Source organism: Notamacropus eugenii, chromosome 2 (assembly GCF_028372415.1).
Source record: "Notamacropus eugenii isolate mMacEug1 chromosome 2, mMacEug1.pri_v2, whole genome shotgun sequence".
NCBI lineage: Eukaryota > Metazoa > Chordata > Mammalia > Diprotodontia > Macropodidae > Notamacropus > Notamacropus eugenii.
Window position 1 is genome coordinate 434,738,130 of NC_092873.1, and position 26,678 is coordinate 434,764,807.

A 26,678-nucleotide genomic window follows, 5' to 3' on the forward strand; every position below is an offset into this window, starting at 1 on the left:
AGATACTGGAATGGTTTGCCATTTCCTTCTCCAGCTCATTTTACAGATGAGAAAACTGAGGCAAACAGGGTGAAGTGATTTGTTCAGGGTCACATAGCTAGGAAGTGTCTGAAGCCAGATTTGAACTCACAAAGATAAATCTTACTGACTCCTGCTCTACCCACTGCACCACCTAACTGCCTCTAGACAAGATCCAAAAGTATAAAAATGTACATTACCCCTTAGGTAACACGGAAGGAAATGATGATGTTAGACAATCTAATTCCTGATAACTGTCCCTGGAGCCGGGCTGGTGATCCAGAGACTGGGGGGAGGTTGGCAAATGGGGTGTTATGGTACAAAGTTCAGCAGATCCCCTTATCTGATCCCCCCCAGTCATTTTCCACCAAGATTTCTGTGGTCTTCCTCATTCATAGTCATATGTCCTTAGGTCTCAACAGCACCCTGTACTCAAAGGGAAATGGGGCAGGGCAGGTGGGAGGACTAGGAGACCAGGAGCTGGCATGGGTAGAGAGCAAACACACATGAAAGCAATTAACTAAATGGATCCATTTGAATAATTGGGGTTCTGGAGAAGCCAGGTGACTTCCAGGCCATGCGTCAGAGGACAGGTGTCTGCCCCCTTGACCGAAACTGGTAAGCCAGAGTGCGAGGCTGGCTGAGCTGTTCTGCATAGGGGAGGTGGGCATTAAGTCCAAGCAAGTGACAGAGGCACTCTGCTGCTTCGAGGGAGGGGGGCTGGAAAGCAGGAGCAGATGCCATAAGGCAGCTCCAGATGGCGGTGACTTCAGAAACAAAAGGCAAAGAGCCAGAGGGAACAGAGGACAGAGACATGAGGGAGCCTCTCCTTTACCAGGGCTCATTGTCAAAACAACCTGGTCAGAGAGAATGAGATCCACACCTGGATACTGGCTACAGGCAAATGCAACAGAGATAACTTGGCTTCTGTGTTTCAGGTAACATTTCATGGTGATGATCATGGAAATCACCACCACTCCCAGAACAGAAGACCCACAGTGAGTCAGGCAATGGACCTAAGGAAAACTGGATAAATTCACTTTAGCCAAGTTTTATTCCTAGTTTCTGCTTAGGAGTATCTTCAACCTTCTTAATGGACCTCTGACATATGTATGTCTACACCAATGTCAAGAAGATTGGAGGAGACAGGGAAGAAGAAACACTGACCTTAAGGAACAAGGAAATCCAGCTTCTGAGAAATGAGAGATCTTAGATCACCTCTAAGGTCCCTTCCAGTGCTTCCAATGCTTAACACATAGGAGGCACTTAATAAACATTTGTTAATGGACTTCCAGTTTTAATATCTATGATACTAGTACTATGTAGCCACTCTGAAGCTGTGTGACCTTAGGAAAGTCACTTGGATTCTAGGCCTCATATTTTAAATGGTGAGGATAACTTCATGTGATTATTGTGTACATCAAATGCTATGATATATTTTTGTTGTTCAGTGGTTTTCAGCCATTTTTGACTCTCTGTGATCCCACTTGGGATTTTCTTGGCAAAGATACTGTAGTAGTTTGTCATTTCCTTCTCTAGCTCATTTTGCAGATGAGGAAACTGAGGCAAACTAGCTGAAGTGACTTGTCCAGGGTCACATACCTAGTAATTGTTTGAGGTCAGATTTGAACTCAGAAAGATGAGCCTTCCTAACTCCAGGTCCAGAGCGCTATGCACTATGGAGCCACCTAGCTGTCCCTCCAGGATGTATATACAAACGTTTTGAAAAATTTAAAAGGGCCACATCTTATGGGAGCAAAAAAATTGTTCGCCAAGTAGGTGTATGATGATTGACTGAGCAAGTCGTACTATATGAAAATGGGGGCCATGACTGCACCTTCCAAAGGTCAAGGATCAAAGGAGATAATATTTGTAAAGTGCTCAGCACACAGTCAGCATTTGGTAAATGATTGCTTCTTTCATTGGCCAGAGGCTGCCCAGTGAACTTGGGGTTGACTGGCTAGATTCCTTCCTTCCTTCCTTCCTTCCATTTTTCCCCCAAACTGTAAACCCAATGCACTCTGAAGCCCATAGATTGGACAATAATAGGTCCTTGCCCAAGCTCCACTTAATGACTGTTCTCTGGACCCTCCTGGCTTAGAGTGATTATCAATAGTAACCGTTTCCCTTTCCCTTCCAGCTTGATTTATTTTTTCTTTTTCTCATTAAAGGGGCCATTCCATGACTACTTCTTAAAGAGGCCTATTCACTGACCGGGCATTACCTCCCTCTAAGTGAGTACCAGAAAAGGCCTTAGCCTAAAAAGACTAAGGTCGTCCATTACATCCTGGGCCATCTGCAGTCATCTTGATGAATATCTGGTCACTGGATCCAGATGGCTCAGGAGGAGAAAGTGAGGTTGGTGACCTTGCACAGCCCTCTCTTACTCAAAACAAAGTCAACTGCAAGTCGTCATCATTTCTATGATGTCACGGTCTTCTTTGAAAACAAAGGATGAACACAACAACACACAACAACCAGCTTCTTTTGTTCTTAAGAAAAGGTGTATTCACCTCACTAAGTTTTCACCTCATCTCGCAAACTGGCAAAGATAATGAAAAACAGGAATAATTAATGTTAGATTGTGAGAAGGAGGAATTCAGAGAAGCACAGGGAGATGTCAACTGAGCAAAATCAGGAAAACCATACACAATAACTGCAATAATATAAGCAAAAAGGACACTGAGAGAAAGCTGAATGGTGTGTAACTGTAATGACCAGTCTTAGGGGAGGTGTCCTTCTCTCCTTTGCTTGGACAGATGGGAGACAATAGACACAGAATATTATCTTTTCTGTATTGGTTTTGCTCAACTGTTTTTCCTTTGTTAGAAGGGTGATGGGAAGATGAAGTAGCGGAGGGGGTGTTGGCATATCTAGAAATGACTAATTAAACGGAAATAGCATCCATAAAACTTTTAACTTAAAAAAAACTATTAAAAGTGCTACATAAATATTAAGATCAATACAGTCAATAAATCTACAATAAGTGAAATTGCAAACAGGAAAATATATTTGCATCAAATATCAAATACAAGAGTCAGATACCCATGATATACAGGGAACTGACTCATCTATATATTCCAATAGATAAGTGGTCAAAGGATATGATTGCTTTTTAAAGAAGGACTGAAGATGTTGCTCCATATAAAACATGCTCCATATCATTAATAGTAAGATAAATGCAAATTAGAACAACACTAAGTTTTCACCTCTTATCTCGCAAATTGGCAAAGATAATGAAAAACAGGAATAATTAATGTTAGAGAGATTGTGAGAAGGCAGCACACTAATACACTGTTGGCAGAGCTGTAAATTAGTTTAACAGCTCTGGATATTAATTTGAAATTATGCAAGAAAATAACTAAACTGTCCATAATTCCCTTTGAGCAGTAATCTCCCTATCGTCATCCGCTCTAAGGAAATCCAACGCAGAAACAAAGATCCCACTCACCCCAAATATTCATATCGCATCATCAGCTAAAAACAAAGTGGGTGCCTACTAGTTGGGGGATAGTTGAAAAATGTGTGGTATGGGAACGTAATGGAATATTATTATATATGAAATGACAAATACAAGAAATTCAGAGAAACATTTTATACACACACACACACACACACACACACACACACAATGATTACAACCATGTCAATGAAAATCTTACTAATGGGAAACTAAGCCAAACCCAGGCAGACTTGTGATTTCAATCTGGTGTAGGAAGCGTCTTCTGAGGCAACTTTGAACAACCTAGGCCAGCACCTGTTCTGCATACACAGAGTTGCCTGGGGCGTGGGGAAATTGAGTTGTCTAGGCTTTGACCACAAATGGTCAAAGGTTTATCTTGAATCCAGATCTTCCTGAATCTGAAGCTAGATCTTTACCCCTACCACCTTTCTTTGCCAAGAATGGAGGTTTCAATCTGGAGGAGGGGACTATGATGTAAAGTCAAAGGCATCAATAAAATGTATTTTAAAAAATAAATGTATGAAATTATTATCAGGTTAGGAACATCCAGAGGGCAGAGGCTATGCCAAATTCGCTCTCCATGGTGCTCAGCACCAATAAGAAGAGTGAAGTTGGTTTGGGTTGACAGAGATGATGTTTCCCTTTTATAGGGAGAACTTAGATCGGGGCCTTGAGGCCTTCCATTCTTACAGTTCCAGATCTGGGAAAACAGGGTGGATAGGAATGAAAAAAAATTGGGGAGGAGTCCCAAAAACCCAAGACAAAACAGAAAGCAGTGATGCAAAATTGGATTTCAACATGAATCCTTCACAAACCCCAGTGAACCACCCCTGTGGTTATATCATTTATGTGTCCATTTACATAAATCTTCATGCCATTACCTGAAATGGGTAAACTCAAAATACAGTAAAAGATAGGGGGGGCAGAATAATATTCTATTCAATTTTCAGGGTCACTGCAGAAGGGAATGGTCCAGCAGGCAAGGGGGTGGATTTCCTAATCTGACTGATGAAGCCTGGCAAAATTCTGGCAATGAGCCACGGCCGTGCCCAGAGGGATCAAGGGTAGAGAAGCAGGGGCTTTTGAGAGATCATCTCTGAGAAGTACCTACATTCTACTTAAAATACAAAAATAATTTAAAGGATTTCCAAGCATGCTATATGCTTTATCGCCCTACTTTCTAGCTGGGCCCTATTCATGGGAGAACAGAAAGTATTTAGGGAAAAACCTGCGGTGAGGAAGAAAAACTTTGCTGAGAGATGTCAAACCCAAGGCACTGAGAGATCCATTCTGGCTTCTGAGCTCCATGTCAGGTCTATCCTAGTTCTGAAGCTCAGGCAATAAGCTTGTGATAAATTGCCAGTTATTTTACCATTAAAATTTTATACCTCACTTCTTTCATTTCCTTCCCTACTACCCAAGGGGGCTAAGGCTAAAACTGGAGTTGCTTCAGGGTAAAAGGAAGTTTGAATCCCAGATGGGACAATGCAGATCTCAGAAACATTGACTTGCTCTAGTTAGATCTCTCCCTGTGGTCACTCACTGTGCCCTTGGACAGCTGTTCATCTGCCAAGGGCCAATTGTTCTCCACCTCCTAACCCTCCCTTGGGGATCCCTCACATAGCCCCTGAAGGCCCTCCCTCTGATGATCCCCCATATGCCTGAGCTGTCATTCACAGGGCTCACAAAAGACTAGGAGGAGACATAAGCTTGGGGGTGGGGGAAAAGGGTCAGAGGCTAGACTGTTTGCTGATTCTTCAGTTAAGGTGGTCACTCTGTACAATAACTTAATACTCATGTCTAATGACTGCATCTGCTTGGTAAGTGAAAGCCAATATCGACCCTGCTCCATGCTTTTCAAAAAAAGAAGGATCCACTCTGCAGCTGGTAATACAGGGCTTTTACACACAACTCTGCAAAACAGCCTTCCCTGGACAAAAAAAAAAAAAAAAGGCAGAGGACCCAGGTTTAACTTTTTTTAAAAACTCTTTGCATGATTTTTCCCACCTCTCCTACATAGAGCAAACAGAAATCCAAGGGAAGGATTTTCAGCTGCTAAAGGAAACATTTAGGTTATGTGTAAGGAAATACTCCTGGAAGACGAAGGGGCTTGGGGGATTGTGATGGGTAACTAGGAGAGTTTGTCGGTTTACAATTTTTAAACACCTCCACAATCCTTCTCTGTAAAACGTTGTCAGAAAGTTCTTTCTAATGTCTAATCTAAAAATCCATGCTGCAATTTTTATGTAATTTCTTCATTTTGAGGTTCTTTGAAGGAGAAAAAGAATAGCTACCTCTATCCCCACACACTCCCCATGATTCTTCAGAAACTCTTACACATTTACAAATGTCTTCCAGCCTTTTTTTCTCCAGGAAAAGAAATGAATGAATTCTAAGGACAATAACTTGCAGAGAGGGAAATTTTATTTATATATCCCTGGGAACCAAGGAGCTCAAAACTCTGACAGCCCCTATGAGCCAAGGTAACAGACCACACACACATCTACAACCAAACCTTCTTGTGGTACTGATTTAGACTGTGGTTTGTCTCTGGTCTCTGACACACTGTATTTAATTTCCTGAGAGTTGAGGGTTTCTGAATCAACCTGTTCAGGATTACAGAATTTCAGATTTGGGAAGGACTTCAATGTTCTTCCAACACAACTCATACCTGAGGCTTGACTCACCCTGACAACAGCCTGGACACGTGGCCATCCAGAACATACATGACAACTTTCAAAGACCAAGCATTCAATCAACTCGGAGGTAGTCCTTTCCACTTGCTCCTTCCATTGGGCCTAAATTCTGCCTCATTTCAACTTTTACTCCTTTCTCCTAGTTCTGTCTTTTGGGGCCAAGCAGAACAGGTCAATTCAAATTCTACAGGATAGTCCGACAAATATTTGGAGAACATTCTTGACCATAAAGATGCCCTGTAACTTGCAAATGTTTCCCCCACCAATAACTCTTTCTCTGCTCCCCTACCCCAGGGCTTTGTTTCCTTCAACATGAACCCTCATAACCCAGGATGCACCTACCTTCTCTGTTTCATTCACCCTCCTTTTCGAAACAGTATTGGAGGCACTGTCCTGGCCAGCACAGGGATGGAAAACTCCACTTTCCCAAACTGCACATAAGTCAAGTGACCTGTCTCAAAACACAAAGGAAATTCATAGGGTTACCCCAGCTCCGTGGTTTAGGGCTGGGACATTTCCTTAGAGTTTTATGTACATAGGGGAATATTTATCCATAATGATTTCATTAATTCTCTCATCACCAGGAAAGCTATTCAGTTCAACAAACATTTGTCTATTATAAGAGTTAACTGTCTATACAGCAAAAAGATGGATGCCTTGTGGAGGATTTACAAATAGACTTAGATGAGAGTCACAAGAGAGAAGAGTGGGTGGATTATAATCTGTGGTGTTAGAGATAACATCAATGAGATCTCAGACCCATCAAATTAACATGCATGATTTTCTTCTGGCTACCATTATTCTCCCACTTCTATAAGGAGACCCAGGGAGATTTCCTGAGAAGTAAAGAAAGCACCAGACTTGAATGTTCTAGTCTTGGCTCTGCTTCAGACTAGTCATTTGACTTTTCTGTGCCTCAAGCTCCTCATCTGCCAAATGAGAAGAATAATTTCTGTCCAGTAGGGCCGGGGTTCTTAACTTGAGAGCCATGAACTTGTTTTAAAAAACATTTTGATGACTGTATTTCAGTATAATTGGTTTCCTTTGTAATCCTATGCATTTTATATTATGCATTTAAAAACATTACTTTGAAAGGAAGTCTCCAGGCTTTGCCAGAGTGCCCAACATGTCCATGACACAAAAAAGGTCAAGTTCACAGGTATTTATTAATAGATGTTGACTACCTGCTGGACCCTGTGTTAAGCACTGGGGATACAAATCTAAGGAGAAAGAAAAATTCTCTGCCCTCAAGAAGCTCACATTCTAATGGGAGCAAACAATATATAAAAGGAGGCTTGAAGGGAAGGAGAATAAGGTCCTCACTTGTGGGCAGGGTAAAGTGTAGAGCACAGACAGTAATAAAAAAAAGATCAAGAACCTTTGCTCTAGGGGGTTTATATAGGAACAAATGAGATAAAATATGCAAAAAACACTTTGTAAAAATGTATAAAGCCCTATAAAATATAAAAGGCATTATTATCCTAATTATTCCATGAACATGTGTTAGGAAAGGTAGCTCCCAATATGAGCCAGTGTTATTATTATTATTATCTGGGATACCCAATGCCCTGAGGGAGATAGAAGGAGCAAGAGGAGACCTGATCCCTGGAAGTTTGTAAGAAGAACTACTCTGGCTGACTGACCAAATGAGGCCGATGTCAGGCTTCCTGGGATGGGGGATTCTGGAAGGACCTGAAAAGACTTCCAGGCAGGAAGTGCCCATGGGTGTCATCTGAATGCCAGTGCAAAGATGAGACTTCCCTCTAGATGCAGGAGATAGAAAAAAAAAGAAGCAGACTGGGGGATAATGATGTCTGATGATGTTCCCTGGTCACAAGGGTCTTGGTGTCAACTGGTCTTTTGTTATTTCTCAAATGCTTATCTTTGGATTTCTCCACAACAAAATTTTAACCTCAGGCAGGTTTCCCCATTCCATCTAGTAAGGTCCCAGGTCTCTTCCCTCCCAATAAGTTCATCTGTCTAGGAACAGAATACAGAGATGCATGGTATTTTTTAAAACCTTGTTTTTATTGACATCTACCTATCTATGCATTTTAAGACCAAGTCTTCCTATCTTGCCCACACAGGGGCCACTCTCAGCCCCAATCCCATTACTGAACAGCATGTGACTTTGATTTGCTCTGTTTCTACCTTGTCAGTTCCCCTCCTTGGACAGCCTAGTGATTCTCTGAGAGCTCACCTGCTCACCTCACACAGCCCTCCCTCACTTAAATCCAATCCACTTGCAAGTCTTGGCATCACCTTCCTTGTGTCATGATCCTCCTTGAGAACACAGGACAAACAACAACTCTATTAGTGCCAGAGGACACTCTGGCTCTTAACTTCACTGGTTGCTGGGACTACCTACTAGTATGCGTCACCATATCTATTGATAACTTTACTTTTATATCTTTTTTATTTCTTACTATAGCTCTCCTCTTCCCTTATCCAGTGAGTCATCCTTTGTATCAAAGACTTAAAAAGAGAAAAAAGCAGGAGACAGAAGGACAGGGGGAAGAGAAAGAGAAAAAAAAGAGAGAGGAGAGCAAAACCAACTGTGTTTGAAAGTATTTATTTTATATTCTACACCTATAGTCTGCAACCTCTGCAAAGAGGGGAGGGAGGTGCATTTTCTCAACTCTTTTATGCATCCAAAACAAGTCATTATTAAAGAAAAAATAGGCTGGGGGATGAATAGGGTTCTGGTGGCATTCAGTTACATTTTTAAAAATTCTTTCCATTTAAATTGTTGTCATATATATTGTTTTCCTGGTTCTGTTTACTTTACTTCAGTTCATACGCATCTTCCCATACTCCTCTGTATCTTTCATCTTTTGGTTATTTCTTATGTCACTGAAATATTCCTTGTTTTCCTCCCTAAAAGTGGGTTTCCTTATTTCACCCAGGCTGGAAATACAGCAGCCACTCATAGGCTCAGTTCTATTACTGATTGACATGAAAGCTTTAATTTGCTCTGCATTTCCCACCTGGAATGATTCACTTCTCCTTAGGCAGTCTGGTGGCTTCCTGTTCTTAGGGATTCACCATATTGGTTCTAGGCTTACCGTCTAGAATTAGACAGTGTCTAAATAGTGTCTGCAGATTAATTTCTACAATTAGAACTCAGAACTCCCCAAATCAAGCAATTCACTTGCCTCAGCCTCCTCAACAGCAGGGACTATGAGTGTGCTACCATGAGTGGCCCATAGTAATACTCTATTACATTCAGGTACCACAGTTTCTTCAGTTAGTACCCAGACAATGGACATCTATCACTAAAAGAAAGGGCTGCTATGAAAATTTCTTTATATATAAATATATGCAGGACATATATGTATACATATATATAAATATATATACACACACATACACAAACATAGGACATTTCTTTCTGTGAAGATGCATTTTAACATTATTCAAAGCAAAATCCAACTAGCAAGATGGATTTCCTGCTACTTCAAGAAGCTAAATGGAAATAATTTTTAAAAGATCTGCTTTGGACTATCTTTATCATTAGAATAATAAACAGAATATTAATTATACTTCCAAACACTAAAATATCCTGGAGGAGGTTTTGTCATCAAGCTGAGGTAGTAGGGAAATCCAAAAAAACTTGAATCTTGGGAAATAAATGAATCATTACATATTTACACACACATATATATGTATATGTACATGTATGAGTTCAAATCCAGCCTTAGACACTTACTACCTGTGTGACCTTGGGCAAATCACTTAACCTCTGTTGCCTAAATCTACTGAAGAATGAAACGGCAAATCAGTCTAGCATCTTTGCCAAGAAAAACTCCTGAACAGTATGATCCATGGATTCACTAAGAGTCAGACACTACTGAACAAGAGGAGCTTAGCATGGCAAGGAGGGAAGCTGAAAGCATCTTAAGCAGGAAAAATGACCTGAGAGAAGGCACAGAAGGGGGAGGAATTTCAAAGCATGTTTGGGGAAGAGGGAGTAGATCAGCCTGACTCACGTAGAAGACTGATGTCGTGGGAGAAGCAAAGAGACGGAGAAACAGCACATTCCAGATGCCTTGAATAAGAAGGAGCTGGACTTTATCCTGTAGAAAATGGGGAAAGCATGACAAGTTTGTGAGCTTGTGTGTGAGTTTGTGTGACGTGACCAAAGGAATACTTTAGGGAAAATGAATCTGGTGTCAATGCGTAGAATGAACTGGATGGAGCAAAGAGTTAAGATCTGGAAGGAAACACTATTAGTTATTTAAGAAATATTTGGTGACTAGTTGGTTGTGGAGAATATGGATAAGGTCTAAAATGTAGGTCATAGAAAGAAAAGGAGCCCAAGGGGATCACAGGTTTCAGAGGCAGAAGAACTTTTGGAATCCCTCAAATCCCTTTCACAAAGCTCACAGTGGAGTGATTTGCTCATGGCAGTATGAGGGATACATGGTCAGAGTTAACTTCACTGTCAAACTTTTATTCCACACTAAGATAGTCATTTTCTCCTGGGGAAACTGAGACCCTTCTCTTTGGGCAGTGCCCTTTTCAAAACCTTTTTGGTCTTAAGTCTTAGTGCCATTTTTTTTGTCTCCAGTCTGTAACTGAGTTTCAGGTCTCCAGCCCATCAAATCTTGTCCCTCCATCACTTAAAGAACTTAAGAATTTTGCCTTCCCTTGAAGCTTTGCTGGGTTGGCTGGAGAACAACTTCCTTTTACCTTGCCCAGAAGGGACACAGAAGAACTTCAAAGGATGACTCCTTTCCATTATAACCTCAGTAGAAGTGAGCTCTTCACTGATCTCTGTATACAATACTTTGTGTCTCACCTTCATGCCTTTGTGCAGTGTGTCCTCCATGCCTGGACCCTTCCCTCTCCTCACTTCTATTCTTGGGAAACTCTTCTCTTCAAGGTCCAGTTCTATCAACTACTAAAGGCAGCTAGGAGGGACAGTGGATAGAGAGCACTTGGCCTGAAATCAGGAAAACCTGAGTTCAAATTCAGCCTCAGACACTTACTAGCTATGTGACCCCAGGCAAGTCATTTAACCTTTGTTTGCCTCAATTTCCTCAACTGTAAGATGAGGAAAATGATGGCACCTACCTTGCTGAGTTATTATGTGCTTAGCACAGTGCCTGACACATAGTAGGTACTATATAAATGTTTATCCTCTTCCCTTGTCCTATAAAAAGCCTTTCCTGATTTCTTCACTTATTAGTGATTCCTTCTCTACAAATTTACTTCATATTTATTTATCTGGGTACATGTTATCTGCCAGCATAATGTAAACTCCTTGAAGTCCCAGTCCATCTTTGTCTCCCCAGAGCTCATTGTGGTGCCTGGCTGAGAAAAGGCTTGTTGAATTAATTCTAAAAGGCACTTCCTTTATACCTACCAATATATTTTATTGTCCTTTCAAGGAATTTAGGGGAGAGAGGTCTTTTCTTTTATTTCTTTATTTCTTAGGATATACCATCTGTATATCCTAACCAGCATGTCTGTCTTTGAGTACAAGCTCCCAGATCACATAGGGGTCCACATGGATCTCTTTGTACAGAGTCTAGCAAATGTCACAAGTGTCAAGGAGATGCTTAATATGTTACAAAATGATAATGATCGAAATGAAAGTCATCAGTCCAGAAACTACAGAAGATATCAGGCACAACATTCCACAAGATAAAAAAAAAATCATGGGATACATCACCCATCCAGAGCAGTTTATCTCCCTCATCCCAAAATGTCCCCCAGAACCCCCAAGCCTATTCAGTGGGAGTGAGTACCTGATGTCCTCTCTGGGATTAGAATGTCACTAATCACAGGGCCATGACTACAAAAATGCAGAAATATATAGGTTTTCACTTTGGACAAGGTAGGTCCTCTCTAGAAAGATGTGGTACCCATTTCCTTTTCATCCCTTCCCAAGAAGGACATAAAAAAATGAAAATTATATCATAAGAACATCCTAGTAGATAAGAAATTCTGCTCAGAAATAAATCTAAAAAAGATGGGTCAAATTAAGCAAACATTTATTAAATGCCTATTATGTGCACAGACTGAGAGGCATTGTGATAGTGTGGCTAGAGAGTTAGTCTCAGGATCAAGTCCTCTGTCTGACTCATCCTGAGTGCGACTGGTCCTGAGACAGTCCCTTAACCTCTCCTGCCCCCCAGACAGCTTTGACTAGAGGTGGCAGAATAATTGCTAATTTGCATAGATAGAGGGAGTTCCCTGTACCAATGAAATCACAGGTGCTAGAGATAAAAAGACAAAAACAAGCCAGTCTTTGTCTTCAAGGAGAACATTACTGCTAGAAGGAGGAGACACTACAGTATATATTCAAGTAAATAAATACAGTCATTTCAAAAAGGAATGTCCTCTTCTGTCTGTCTAGATTCTACCTATTCTACATGGATACACAATCCCCTTCTTTTCTTCTCCTGAGTCCTCCCTTGAGTATTTATAGTCTGTGCAATTTAGCACTGAATTATACCCTCCCTCATATTTCTTGCTTCTGTTTCCTTGTTAGCCTTGTCTTCCTCACTAGATTGGAAGCTCATGGAGGCTGGGACTCCATCTTATACCTCTGTATCCACACCTAGCACAGTGAGGAGTAGGTATTCATTAGGTCCTGTCAATTTCCCTCCTGCCTGACCTGTCATACCAGAATGGTAATTTGGGGGCTACTACTAATCTCTTGCATTTTTAATACACTCAGTTTTAAAAGCATGTTTGTGTCTGTTGCATCATTTTATCCTTTTTGCAACCCTGTGAGATTGAGAGGCAAATATAAATTTCCCTATGACACATTTGTGGAAATTTGGACCTGGAAAGTTTCAGGTGACTTGCCCAAGTCAGACATAAAGTCAGAGGTGGAGATAAAACTTCCTCACCTCAGAAACTTCCTTGTCTCTCCCATTGCTTCTCTCCCTCTCCCTTCCAGTGACATTGACGGTCACACTTTCTTGCCTAAGATAGCTTTGGGGAGGAAGGGTACAGAGACAGAAGGAGCTTGCGTCTGTCAAGGCCAGACAGTTATTTTCTAAACCAGACAGAGCTCGGGGAGCCTATCTAGAAGGCACAGCTACTCTCCAAAGGCTGGATTTGGCATGCACATCACTTGCTGATGCTGCCCATGATGGGAGTTCCTAGGGATGGGAACCTCAGGCAATCCTAGGATCAGAGGAAGAGAACAAGGAGATAGAAAAGGACAGAAATGGACAGAAATGAGACTGCCCTCAGTCCCAAGATCCCCTACTGTTTCATGCCAAAGGGTTAAAAGCAACAACTTGAAACTAATCTCTGGGCAGAGAAAATCATCTTAATTAAAATGAGAAGTATAAGCTGGGGGAAATGTTAACTGTCTTCACCAGCTGTTTATCTGGCAGACTGAATGAGTAACTGACGTGACTTCAGTCCTGTCCAGAGGGATGAGAAGAAAAATAAAACATTCCAGAGTCCTGTGGTTGCCATTTTGAGCCATCCTAGCTGAAAGAGGTTTTCATGATGTCTTCCTATTATTTGTAGACTCAGTTATTCTCCTTTTACTGTAAGCTCTATCTCTGCCACCAGACTAGGAGCTCTCTGAGGGCAAGGACTGTGTCTTCCCATCCCGGAGGTCAGGAATATTGTGTGTTGCCCCTGTTTAGCTTGGGAGGTCTTCAAAATGAGAACTGTGTTTCCCCGACCAGAATAAAAGCTCCCTGAGGGCAGGAACCATGTCTACCTAATATGACTACAACCTCTTTCCTCCCCTGGCTTCTGTTTTCCTTCCATCTATATTACCACTCTTTCACAACCACCTTTGTTAGAACATCATCCATCTACCCCTTATCTTGGGTACCCCATCAGAGCTTTGTCCTAGGGTTTCTTCCATTTTTTTTCTCTATTCCCTCTCCCTTGGTAATCTGATCTGCTCCTGGGGATTCAAGTATCATATCTTCAAAGATGCCTCCCAAATTGATTCACCTAGTCTCAGAGTCTCTGTTGGATTGCAGTCACACTCCAAGAGCTTGGTGGTCATCTCAAACTCAAATCCAAAACAGAAGAGGCTCCCTCCCCTTCCATCCCAAACTTCCCGATTTTTGTTAAAAGATCACTTCCCAGTCCCCCAAGTTTAGAACCTCTTCATCTTTGGTTCTTCCCTCTGTCTCACCCCTTATATACAAACATTTTTTAACATTATGATCCAGTGACATCGGTCTCCTTGTTGTTCTGCCCATAAACATATATATATATGCATACATATACATACACATATACATTTATTATACATTATATATACATGCATGCATATATACATATATGGTAACATAATATAGCATATGTATATATACATATATTAATGTGTGTATGTTCATGCATGCATGTACACATGCATAATGAGTCTGAAAAGACAGAATGGAGTCAGATAAACAATAGGGCCCATAGGGACTGATGTGGTTACTAAGAAAGAAAGAATACTTTTGACACTGTAATCCCATCATTGTCCTTCTTTCTGGGTTTCCTTCAATTTCCTCCTGCTCTCTTCTGTGTAGTTTTAAGTGTTTCATTGATACTCTGCTATTTCTTTTCTTCTGGCATCACTGTGACTACCTTCCCCACATCCCTTATGACTGCCCCAAATAAAATAAATGTTTTCCCCTGTAACAAACAAATGTAAGAATGTGGGAGGGTCATTGAGCCTATTGATCAACTATCCCACCCCCCTTAAAGTAAATGATTTAAAAGCTTCCTCTTTAAAATAAGTGATAAAATACTATGGTGTGTTACCTCAACGAAGTGAGAAGACAACTCCACCAAACATTTTAGACTAAATATAAAAAGTCCTCGATCAATGTAGATGTTTTTAAGAGCCACTGAATGTTGGGGGAGGCAGTGGTCAGAAGCAAAACATGCTTTTGAAGAGGGGCAGGGTAAAAAGAAAGAGAGAGAGAGAGAAGGATAAATGGGGGGGAGGAATAGGATGGAGGAAAATACACAGTAATCATAACTGTGAATGTGAATGGGATGAACTAACCCATAAAACAAAAGATAGCAGAATGGATTAAAAACCACAATCCAACAATATGTTGTTTACAAGAAATATACTTGAAACACAGAGAGATGCACACAGAAAATAAAAATAAGGACTGGAGTAGAATCTGCTATGCTTCAGGTGATGAAAAAAAAAAACATGGGCAGAAATCATGATCTCAGACAAAGCAAAAGCAAAAATAGACCTAATTAAGAGAAATAAGCAGGAAAAGTACTTTTTGCTAAAAGGTACCAGAGACAATGAGTAATATCAATAGTAAACATATATGTACCAAATGCCATAGCACATAAATTCTTAAAGGAAAAATTAAATGAGTTACAGGAAGAAATAGACAGTAAAACTATATTAATGGGAGACCTCAAATTTGCCCTTTCAGTACTAGCTAAATTTAACAACAACAAAAAAATAGGAAAGAAGTTAAGAAATGAATAGAATTTTAGAAAAGTTAGGTATAATAGACCTCTGGAGAAAACTGAATGGAAATAGAAAGAAATAGACCTTTTTCTCAGTGGTACATGGCACCTACACAAAAAATGACTGTATCAAAGCACAAAAACCTCACAACCAAATTCAAAAAAGCAGAAATATTAAATGCATCATTTTCAGATTATAATGCAATAAAAATTATATTCAATAAAGAGCCATGGAAAGATAGATTAAAAATTAATTGGAAACTAAATAATCTAATCCTAACGAATGAGTGGGTCAAAGAACAAATTGTAGAAACAATCAATGATCTCATTAAAGAGAATGAAAATTAGACAATATATCAAAATTTATGGGATGCAGCCAAAGCAGTGCTTAGGGGAAAATTTATATATCTAAACACATACATTAGTAAAACAGAGAAAGAGCAGATCAAAAAATTGGGCACACAACTATAAAAACCTAGAAAAAGAAATTAAAAACCCCCAATTAAACATCAAATTGGAAAGACTTAAAATGAAAGGACAGATTAATAAAACTTAGAGTAAGAAAATACTGAACTAATGAATAAAATTAAGAGTTGGTTTTATGAAAAAAAAAACCCAACCAATAAAACAGATAAACCATTGGTTAATTTGATTTTAAAAAAGAAAGAGAAGAAACAAATGACCAGTTATCTAAATTGAAAAGGGTAAATTCATCACCAATGAAGAGGAAATTAAAACAATTATTAGAAGTTATTTTCCCCAAATATATGCCAATAAATCTGACAATCTAAGTGAAATGAATGAATATTTACAAAAAATATAAATTGCCCAGGCTAACAGAGGAGGAAATAAAATGCTTAGGTACTCCAATCTTAGAAAAATAAACTGAACAAGCTATCAATGAACTCCCTAAGAAAAAATTCCGAGGACCAGATGGATTCACAAGTGAATTCTACCAAACATTTAAAGAACAACTAATTCCAATACCATATAAACTATTTGAAAAAAATAAATGAAGAAGGAATCCTACCAAATTTCTTTTACAACATGTATATGGTGCTGATACCTAAACTAGGAAGAGCAAAAACAGAGAATGAAAACTATAGACCAATTTCGCTAATGAATATAGATGCAAACATTTTAAAAAGTACTAGCAAGAAGATTACAGAAATATGTCATGAAGATCATACTCTCTGACCAGGTGGAATTTATACTAGGAATGCAGGACTGGTTCAATATTAGGAATCCTATCAGCATAATTGACTATATTAACAATAAAAGCAACAAAAATTATATGATTATCTCAATAGATGCAGAAAAAGCTTTTCATAAAATGCAACACTCAGTCCTATTAATAACACTGGAAGGCATAGGAATAAATGGAGCTTTCCTTAAGATGATAAGTAGTATCTCTCTAAAACCATTAGCAAGCATTATCTGTAATGGAAATAAGCTAGAAGCCTTCCCAATAAGATTAGGGGTGAAGAAAAGTTGCCCATTATCACCACTATTATTCAATATTATACTAGAAATTCTGGGTAGAGCAAATAGAGAAGAAAAAGAAATTAAAGAATCAGAATAGGCAAAGAGGAAACAAAACTACCACTCTTTGCACATGATATGATGGTATACTTAGAGAATCCTAGAGAATAAACTAAAAAAGTTACTTGAAAAAAATTAACAACTTTAGCAAAGCTGCAGGATATAAAATAAGCCCCACATAAATTATTAGCATGCCTATATATTACCAACAAAGTCTAGCAGGAAGAGATAGAAAGAGAAGTTCCACTTAAAGTGATAGTAGAAAATGTAAACAATTACAAAACACTTTCCACGCAAATAAAGTCAAACCTAAACAATTGGAGAAATGTCAGTTGTTCATGGGTAAGCTGAGACAATATAATAAAAAACAAATTCTACCTAAATTAATTTACTTACTCAGTGCCATACTAATCAAACTACCAAAATTTATTTTAATAGAGCTAGAAAAAAAACAAAATTCATCTAGAAAAATAAAATGTCAAGCATATCAAGGGTATTGATGAAAAAATAATGCAAAGAAAGGTGGCTTAGCTGTACCAGATGTCAAACTATATTACAAAGTGGTAATATTCAAAACAATCTGGTACTAGCTAAGAAACAGAGTGGAAGGGCAGTGGAATAGATTAAGTACATGATGCGTAAGAGTAAATGACCATAGTAATCTATTGTTTGATAAACACAAAGACCCCAACTTCGGGGACAAGAACTCATTATTTGGCAAAAGTTTCTGGGGAAACTGGAAAGTAGTTTAGTAGAAACTAGGTATAGAACAACATCTCACACTGTATACCAAGATAATGTCAAAATGGGTACATGATTTAGATATAAAGGGTGATACCATAAGCAAATTAGAGGAGCATGGAAAATTTTACCTGTCATATCTATACATGAGGGAATCATTTATGACCAAATAAGAGATAGAGAATATTATAGCTTATAAAATAAATAATTTTGATTATATTAAATTAAAAAGGTTTTGCATAAACAAAAGAATTCCTGCCAAGATTACAAGGAAAGTAGGAAACTGGGAAAATATTTTACAGCAAGTTTCTCTAATAAAATTCTCATTTCTCAAATATATAGAGAACTGAGTCAAATTTATAAGAATACAAGTCATTCCCCAATTGATTAAATGGTCAAAGGATATGAACAGGTAGTTTTCAGAAGAAGAAATCAAAGCTATCTATAGTCATATGAAAATGCTCTAAATTATTAGAGAAATGCAAATTAACAACTCTGAGGTGCCACCTTACATATAGAAGATTGGCTAATATGATAGAAAAGAAAAATGACAAATGTTGGAAGGGATTTGAAAAAACTGGAACACTAAGGTAATGTTGGCGAAGTTGTGAACTGATCCAACCATTCTACAGAGCAATTTGGAACAATACTCAAAGAGCTATAAAACTGCTTACCCTTTGATCTAGCAATGCCACTACTAGTTTTGTATCTCAAAGAGACTTTTTTTTAAAAGCAAAAGGACCTATAATACAAAAATGTTTTAGTAGCTCTTTTGTGGTAGCAAAGAACTGAAAATTGATGCGATGCCCATCAACTGGGGAATGGTATATAATTGTGGTGGAATAATATTGTCATATAAGAAAAGACAAGCAGAATATTCTCAGGAAAACCTGGAAAGACTTATGTGAACCAATGCAGAGTGAAGGAAGCAGAACCAGGAGAACACTGTACACAGTAGCAGTAATACTCTCTGATGGTCAACTGTGAATGACTTAGCTATTTTCAGTAATATAATGATCAAAGACAATTCCAAAGGACTCATGATAGAAAATGTTGTCCACCTCCAGAGAAAGAACCGATGGAGTCTGAATGCAGATTGAAGCATACTTTTTTTAAAACTTTATTTTTCTTGGGTTTTTTTTTATGTTTTTGTCTGTGTTTTCTTTCACAACATGGCTAATATAGAAATAGATTTTATATGACTGCACATATATTAACTATATAAAATTGCTTTTCTTTTCAAGGAGGGGGAGAAGGAGAGAGAAAATTTGGAACTCAAAATTTTTTAAAATGAATGTTAAAAATTATTTTTACATGTGATTAGAAAAACATAAAACATAAAAATTTCTAAAAAGACCTACTGCATGCATGATGTTGTACAGGAAGCTTATATTGGATTGGTTGAAGAAATGAGGTCAAACTCTATGGGTAGTCTATAAAACAGCAGATTGGAATGGGATCACCACTTGAGGTAGGGGAAGAAAAAAACTCTAGCTTAAGTCTTGATCTCCCTTCCCTCCTTCTTGTCCCTTGATGGAGGATGACTTTGTGAACATTAGAACGTCAAAGGATTTGGATTTTTCATGGTTGTTCCAGTAACATCCTTGGAATGACTGATGACAGTGTTTGCCAAGGACAGACTAGATGTGATAAGAAAAGGCAGATTAAAGATTTTACAAAGAGTTCAGGAGAAAAATGATACTATACATAATGGCAACTTCATAAGAACCCCTACAAATGGAAGAAAAAAACCGCCAGAAACCCCACCAGATCCTCTTTAAGCTTGAGACCACTTCTCCCAAGAATTTGTTTGGATGGATTGAGAGAGTATGTCACAGACTTTTGGGGGATTGTGTTGTACCAATTACAGTATCATAGCAAATACCTATTTCTAAAAGCTAATTAAATCTGACCGGCTAGTTGATATCACTAATTATCAATGAGGAACCTATACTGATGAAGGTTTATGAGATAAAGTACTAGAAAAATACACCCCTCTACCCCAATCTCTTAGCATTATCCACACACTCTGAGGGGAGCCCCTGAACTCTGGGAACCCAAAACCTAGTACAAATAGGAGAGAAGAGTTCTAGGGCCTATATGTGTTATACAAAGTGAAACTAAACAAATCCACTCATTGGCCATAGGTGATGTGTGTCCTATTTTGCATCTTGAGACAATCACTTCAGTCCCAAGAGTTGCTTCATCATTTATCTTCTGAAGTCAGGACTGGTCAAGGCATAGTTCAGCATTCTTAAGTCTTTCAAAGTTGTGTTCCTTTACAGTTTTGTAATCATTATATGAATTATTCTACTGGTTCTGTTCACTTCACTCTGCATCAGTTTATACAAGTTTTCCCAGGCTTCTCCATATCTGTCCTTTACATCATTTTATGCACAATGATATTCTATTACTTTTCTATGACATAATTTGTTTAACCATTCCCCAGCTGATGGACACACATTTCACTTCCAGTCCTTAGTTGCAACCAAAAGTGATACTATAAATATTTTTTTTACATATAGATCCTTTCCTTCTTTCTTTGAGCCCTTTGAGATGCAAGTCTCCTGGATCAGAGGGTTCTATACTTTATCACTAGCTAACTCCCATGTCTGCAGTTAATTTTCACCTCGCTTTTGCTGCTCTGAATCTTTTTCCTTCCTCTAATGCTCAGCTCAGGTGTTATCTCTCCTCCCTAAAGCCTTCCCAGTTCTTCCCAATTGTTAGAGATCTCTGTCATTCCTCAAGATACCTCATAAGATACTTCTATATTTTTGTTATACCATCCCCTCACACCCCAGTAGCATGTAAGCTACTTTAAGGTGTGGGGTCATTTCATTTTAGTTTTGGTAGAACCAGCTTCAAGCACAATGCCTTGCATGCAAGTGATGCTTAACCAAGCATTGTCTCTCCCATCAGAATAAAAATTTTCAAAGGGCATGGAATGTTTCTTTCTTCATTGGGATACCCTAGTCTTTATTCCAGCACTGGAGGGGGCTGGGTCTACCATAGATGTATAATTGATACAAGGTTAAGTAATTCCAGCTCAACAAGGCCTTAAAGTTGCACATGAATGTATATGTCAGTAAAGAAAGAAGAGAAGGTAGAGCACGAATCTTGGCTCTTGGAGTCCATCAAGTTGAACTGAAATGGTAAAGCCTTACCTCTTTGCAGGGTTTGTCTGCTCCTTTCTAGATTCTCTCTCCTGGGTTCCTGCCTTCTGACTGCTACTGCTCACTCTGTGAATCAAGGGGAAAGACAGAAAATAAGTCAGGCATTCTTGAAGAAATGCTGGGTAAGTTTGTTCACTCCCTGACTGGCCTACAGCCTTAACCTTTTGTTCTGCATCATTGCTTCAGACACTTTCCTCTCAGCTTCCGCTATCAAACAAAACAACCAGAGATTCAGGGCTTCCCTTCAGGGACATACACTCCCAAAATGGCCTGAGACATGTCAGGGATTGATTTTTTCCTTTAATATTAAAAGTCCTTCCTCTAATGTTTCCTCATGGAATGGGGGTTACCCTGGGATCCCAAAGGCTACGCCAGCACAGTACAAGCTCTGGCAGGCTCTACCACACTGGAAGAGTTTCAAGAACAGTCCTGGCAACAGACTAAGTCTGCTTTTCAAGGACCAGTCTAGCTAAGCACAGAAATGCTCATCACTAGTAGGCTGGTCACTTGGTGATGAATTCTTCAAGTATAGCAACCCATGAAACAAAGAAAAATCCAAAAGGGCTTTTGGGTCCATGGCAAACCTTTCTGCTTCTTTAGTGATGGTGGCAGGGTGATAAAGTGGGGGGTGGATATCAACTGGGGAATGACTGAACAAATTATGGTATATGAATACTATGGAAAACTATTATTCTGTAGGAAATGATGAAAGGGATGGCTTCAGAGAAACCTTGGAAGATTTGTACGAACTAATGCTGAATGAAGGAACAGAGCCAGTAGAACAATTTATAGACTAATGACAACGTTATAAAGGCCAACAACTTTGAAAGATGGATGAACTCTGATCAATCAAGCACAATTACAGAGGACCTGTGATGAAGCATATTACCCAATTCCTGACAGAGAGATGACTTTGGACAAGGCCAGTACAGTTATTTGTCTTGCTTGACTATGTATTTTTTTTATAGAAGTTTTGATTTTCTTGGTATTTTTAACTGAAAAAAATTAAATTAAAAATTTAAAAATAAAGGCAAAAAGAGAAACTTGGGCAGAGAGGGTATTAGGAATTGCAGTTTGTGAACTAAATCTATAAACTTTAAATTAGTTGTAAATATGCTGAATCCTTGAAAAGTAACCAACAAGGAGACATACTACAGGAGAAACTGAAATATATCAATCACATCCTTATCAATGAAATCAGAAGAAAAAAGAACTTGTTAGTGAAATAAAGGTTGGTTCTCAGTTTCTCCTGGTAGAGGAAAACAAAGGATATGGCAGAAGTGGTTTTATTATGAATGAATGAAAAATATTTATTAAATGTGGAGGAAATAATTGTGGTTATTATTTTCTTTTACAGGGAATAAAGTGAAAACATTTCTGCAAAAAAATTGACAAGTTAAATCAACAAACATCATAATACTCAGCAACTTTAATACAAAGTAGGAATAGATTAAGGCAACATATATAATATATTGCCTATGTATATACTATATTGGCAATATCTTGCCTTATGTATATACATACGTGTGTGTGTATGTGTGTGTGTGTGCGTAAGAAAATATGGATCAAGTATTTGGAGAACACCATCTCCCTCTTCACAGATGCCTCATGCTTACATGACATGAATACTTTCTTTGAGAAAATAATTAGAATGCACTTGACATAATGAGCACCAAATAAAATTCAATCCATTTCTTTTTTGGTGTGATGTTCACAGAGAGGAAATGACTCATTACTGATGTGAAAGGCATTCCTGAATCAATTGTGCAGTCACACCACTGACTTGTGAGAGTAAGGACCAAAATGATTACAGTGCTAGAAAAGGGAATAAAGATGAGGCAAAGATGTAGAGTGTAATTAAAACAACCAGATCCAGACCTATTTTAAACAAATTAAATGGGATATGCATGAAGAGGAGACACAGGACAGATTACAATAATTTCAAGACAATTTTAACCAATGTAAATCAATGTCATTACAAGGAGATGAAAGTGCCTAAAAGCCACCTTAGGAAGCCTGACTCACTTGGTGAGTGGTGAGACAAGGAAACGCTGGCTTGGAGTATAAACTCTTATGAAGAAGGATGATTGAATATTATAAGCAATATTACTTCATCAGTGGGATGTAAAAAGCAGTGTACAGAAAACTTGATGAGAAACTCAACTATGTTAAGTTGACCTGAGAGCACTTAACAGAAGAAAAATGGAAAAGGTTTACAAAGATTGTGTAACGTAACAAACGTTTTTTTCCCACCATGCAGGACATTAAAGTAACAATCCTAGGACTCGAAGGTCAAAGTCTCAGATGTAATTATAGGGCAGGTAGAAATACATGAAAGAGAACAAAGAGGGGAAAATCAGCTGGATTAGACCAAATGCACATGGAGAAAATCTGTATCAGAACTGGATGCTGCTGTGAAGGTGTTGCGGGATCAGTTCACAAGAGACACAAAGGAAAAAAAAGCATAATTCACATAAGTGGAGGGTATCTTCCATATAAGTACCAATAGGGAATAGGCTGACCTTCACAAGTGATATCCACAGGAAACCACATATGTACCAATACACAACTGAAGGAAAGATGTAGAGGATACAAGATAAACCCTGGGATTATTGTTCATTGATTATTACAAACACTTGATTCTTGTAGAACACCACACCACCTAAAGTTCTCCCATTCAACAAGGTGTCTCTGACTCACACATCAAAATTATTCATGATTCCTTGAAAGGTAGAACAGATGATAACTTTTTTGCACAGCCTTCTGACCATGAACATTAGAAAAGGTATAAAACACTGAGATGTTTGCTTGTCAAATGAACATGGAAGACATCCGGGATGGATTCAGGTTGAAGAAAGGTTCTATAATGGCTGATGAGATTCTTCAGAGGTCCCTGCCTGAAGATGTATCAAGACCACTGATGTTAAAACTGTAGAGCCTGATGGAAGGAATCTATAACCACTAAAAAAGAGCTTCACCTAGCCATCTACACAAGAAAAATCAAGTAGAAACGTACCTATTGTCCAGAATACAACAAGCTTTTAGACACTCTACAGAGCTCATCCACTAGCGTATACAAGTAAACACTGCAGATGTATAATGACCCGGGCCCAGATCTAAGCTTAGAGAGAAACATGGGTTGGAATACTTCTGAAAAATTACAAAGTTCCTTCTAATGACCCCAATCTTCTCCCAGAAACAAAAGTGCTATATTTTTAATACCAGTATTCTACCAATATTGATGTATGACTTAGACATGGAACAAGACAGCTTCTGAAAAATAAAAAATGAGCCCACCTAGATGTGAATGGAGAAGTTATGGTGGGTGAGAGCAGGCTACAACATATAACAAGGAAGGAATTATGGATAACTTCTAGAGTAAAGAATGCCATTAAGGAGATGTATGATTGAAAAAGAAAATGAGCTGGTCAAATGGCAAGAGGGTAATAATTGCTCATGCTGGCATCCTTGTAACATTAGGTGAAACACGTTGAGTAAATCCCAGTTTGGGGAGAACAAGGACAAGAAGCAAACAAAATGAGCAGGCATGTGATCTGAGTTATGAGGAGATCACAGATCCAGGGATCACAAGGTACTTAGTCATTTGTGGCTAGTGTTAAGTGGAACAGGGAAGTGACCAATGACGTCACTGGACTAAGTGCTCAGAGAGCTACACAGACTCAGTTATTCTTAGGCTAGAATATCCTTCCTACTTTTCTTAGTCATAGACAGTGGGAAGAACTCAGAGTGTGGAACCAAGAGGACTTGAGTTCAAAACCCGGTGCTGATGTTTACTACCTAAGTACTACCTTGTTCCAAGACATAGACCACTTCTGGACCTTAGTTTTCTCATATCTAAAATGAAGGTATAGACAGGATGTAAGATGATCTCTAAAGTAATTATCATATCTTAATCCATGACCTATGTGTCCTTAAGATTCCAAATCTTTTACACAATCTTTCCCACACTGATATTCTCTTTTTCTGAAATTTAACACCCATCTACCTCATACATTGTCTCACTTAATCAGGGACTGCCTTACATCAGAAGCGTCAGATTTGAAACCCGCAAAAACTCCTGGGGCAGCAACTAGATTAAAATGCAAATGGGAAATGTTAAATAAAATAAGTAGAAATACAGCCCAAAATAGGTAACATGAATTTGTGGCTTTCAAAGTCAACATGTGGCAAATAAATCCATTTCTATTTGAGGTTGGTACCATTGCCTTATGCTACAATAACTAGCATTTAGAGCACTTTCAGGTCTACAAAGTCCTTGACATTTACTACAATATTTGACCCTCAGAATAACCCTATAAGGGAGGTGCTATTTTCTGTGGAACTACATGGCCAAGGATCACATTGGATGAAAAGGCATTGAATGGAATTATTTGAAGTAAACTGAGACCAAGTGAGGCTGAGTGACTTTAGAGTCATACAACTAATAAAAAGTGGACTCAGGGCTATTTTCCCTAACATTTTGCTGCTGGGGGATACAGAGATGTGTAAGTTATGGCTCCTTTTACAGATGAGGAAACTGAAGCACAGAGAGGTTAAGTGATTTGCCCAGGGTCACACAGCTAGTATCTGAAGCAAGAATTGAACTCATGATTTCCTAATGCCAAGTCCAACACTCTATTCACAACTGTTTTATGTGTTGAGCTCCTTGAAGAAAGGAAACAGAACATACATCTTTCTGTATCCCCAGCAGCAGGATGCAAGGAAATTAGCCTTAAATCTACCACTTATTGGTTGTATGACTCTAAACAAGTCACTTGACCTCACTTGGTCTTGGTTTCTTCATCTATAAAATGCTTCCTGGAGTCAGGAAGACCTGAGTTCAAATCCAGCCTCAAATGCTTTCTAGCTGTGTGACCCTGGGCAAGTCACATAACCTCTCTTTGCCTCAGTTTCCCTCATCTGTAAAAATGATTTGGAGGGGAGGAGCCAAGATGGCGGAGTAGAAAGATACACATATGCTAGCTCCAAACCCACAGCCCATAAAATACCTGTAAAGAAGAACTCCCAACAAATTCTGGAGCAGCAGAAGCCACAGAACAACAGAGTAGAGGAGATTTCTGTTCCAGAGAGACCTGAAAAACTGACCCAAAAGGTCCGTCCCGCACTGGACCTAGAGCAGAGCCCAGCCCTTCCTTGGCCGCACAGCACTGAGAGGAGCAGATCCGAGCAGGCTTCAGGGACAGAATCTCCAGCAGCCACGCAGGTCCCTCCACCCACAGGCCCCAAAGGTCAGTGAGAGGGTCTTTTTGGCTCTCTGAGAGGGGAGCGGGGTGTCTTCATAACTCAGGCCCCTTTGGGAGGCAGCAGTGGAGGCAGCAGACAGAGACTCTTGGGGCAGGCAGGAGCCTGGATCCATTGTTGAAGGTCTCCACATAAACCCCCTGAGGGAATTGAGCCCTGTGTGGCGGCCCTGCCCCAACCTGAGCACCTGAACTTAATCTCACACTGAATAGCAGCCCCACCCGGCCAAAAGCTCTGAGGCTGGGGAGCAGCATTTGAATCTCAGACCCCAAGAGCTGGCTGGGAGGATCTGGAGGTGAGGTGGGTGTGGAGAGGACACTCAGAAGTCAAGTCGCTGGCTGGGAAAATTTCCAGAAAAGGGAA

The 26,678-nt window shown here is 39.2% G+C and overlaps 1 protein-coding gene across 9 annotated transcripts in view; it reads right to left on the reverse strand.

Annotated features, from left to right (window-relative positions):
* Nucleotides 1-26,678, reverse strand: part of NFASC (neurofascin) — a 240,381-nt gene that overhangs the window by 117,051 nt on the left and 96,652 nt on the right. For 5 of the 9 annotated variants that reach the window (XM_072648073.1, XM_072648072.1, XM_072648070.1 and 2 more), the window contains exons 1-2: nt 21,045-21,113; nt 6,520-6,628 (exon numbers count right to left, since the gene is read on the reverse strand). Coding sequence is in view for 1 of the 9 variants with exons in the window: in XM_072648077.1 (XP_072504178.1) it covers nt 6,520-6,628; nt 21,045-21,119 (184 nt within the window). In the remaining 8 variants the exon portion in view is untranslated. Of the gene's footprint in view, nt 1-6,519; nt 6,629-21,044; nt 21,120-26,678 lie in introns of those variants that run through there. The other 4 variants (XM_072648077.1, XM_072648074.1, XM_072648078.1 and 1 more) reach the window with 2 other exon arrangements.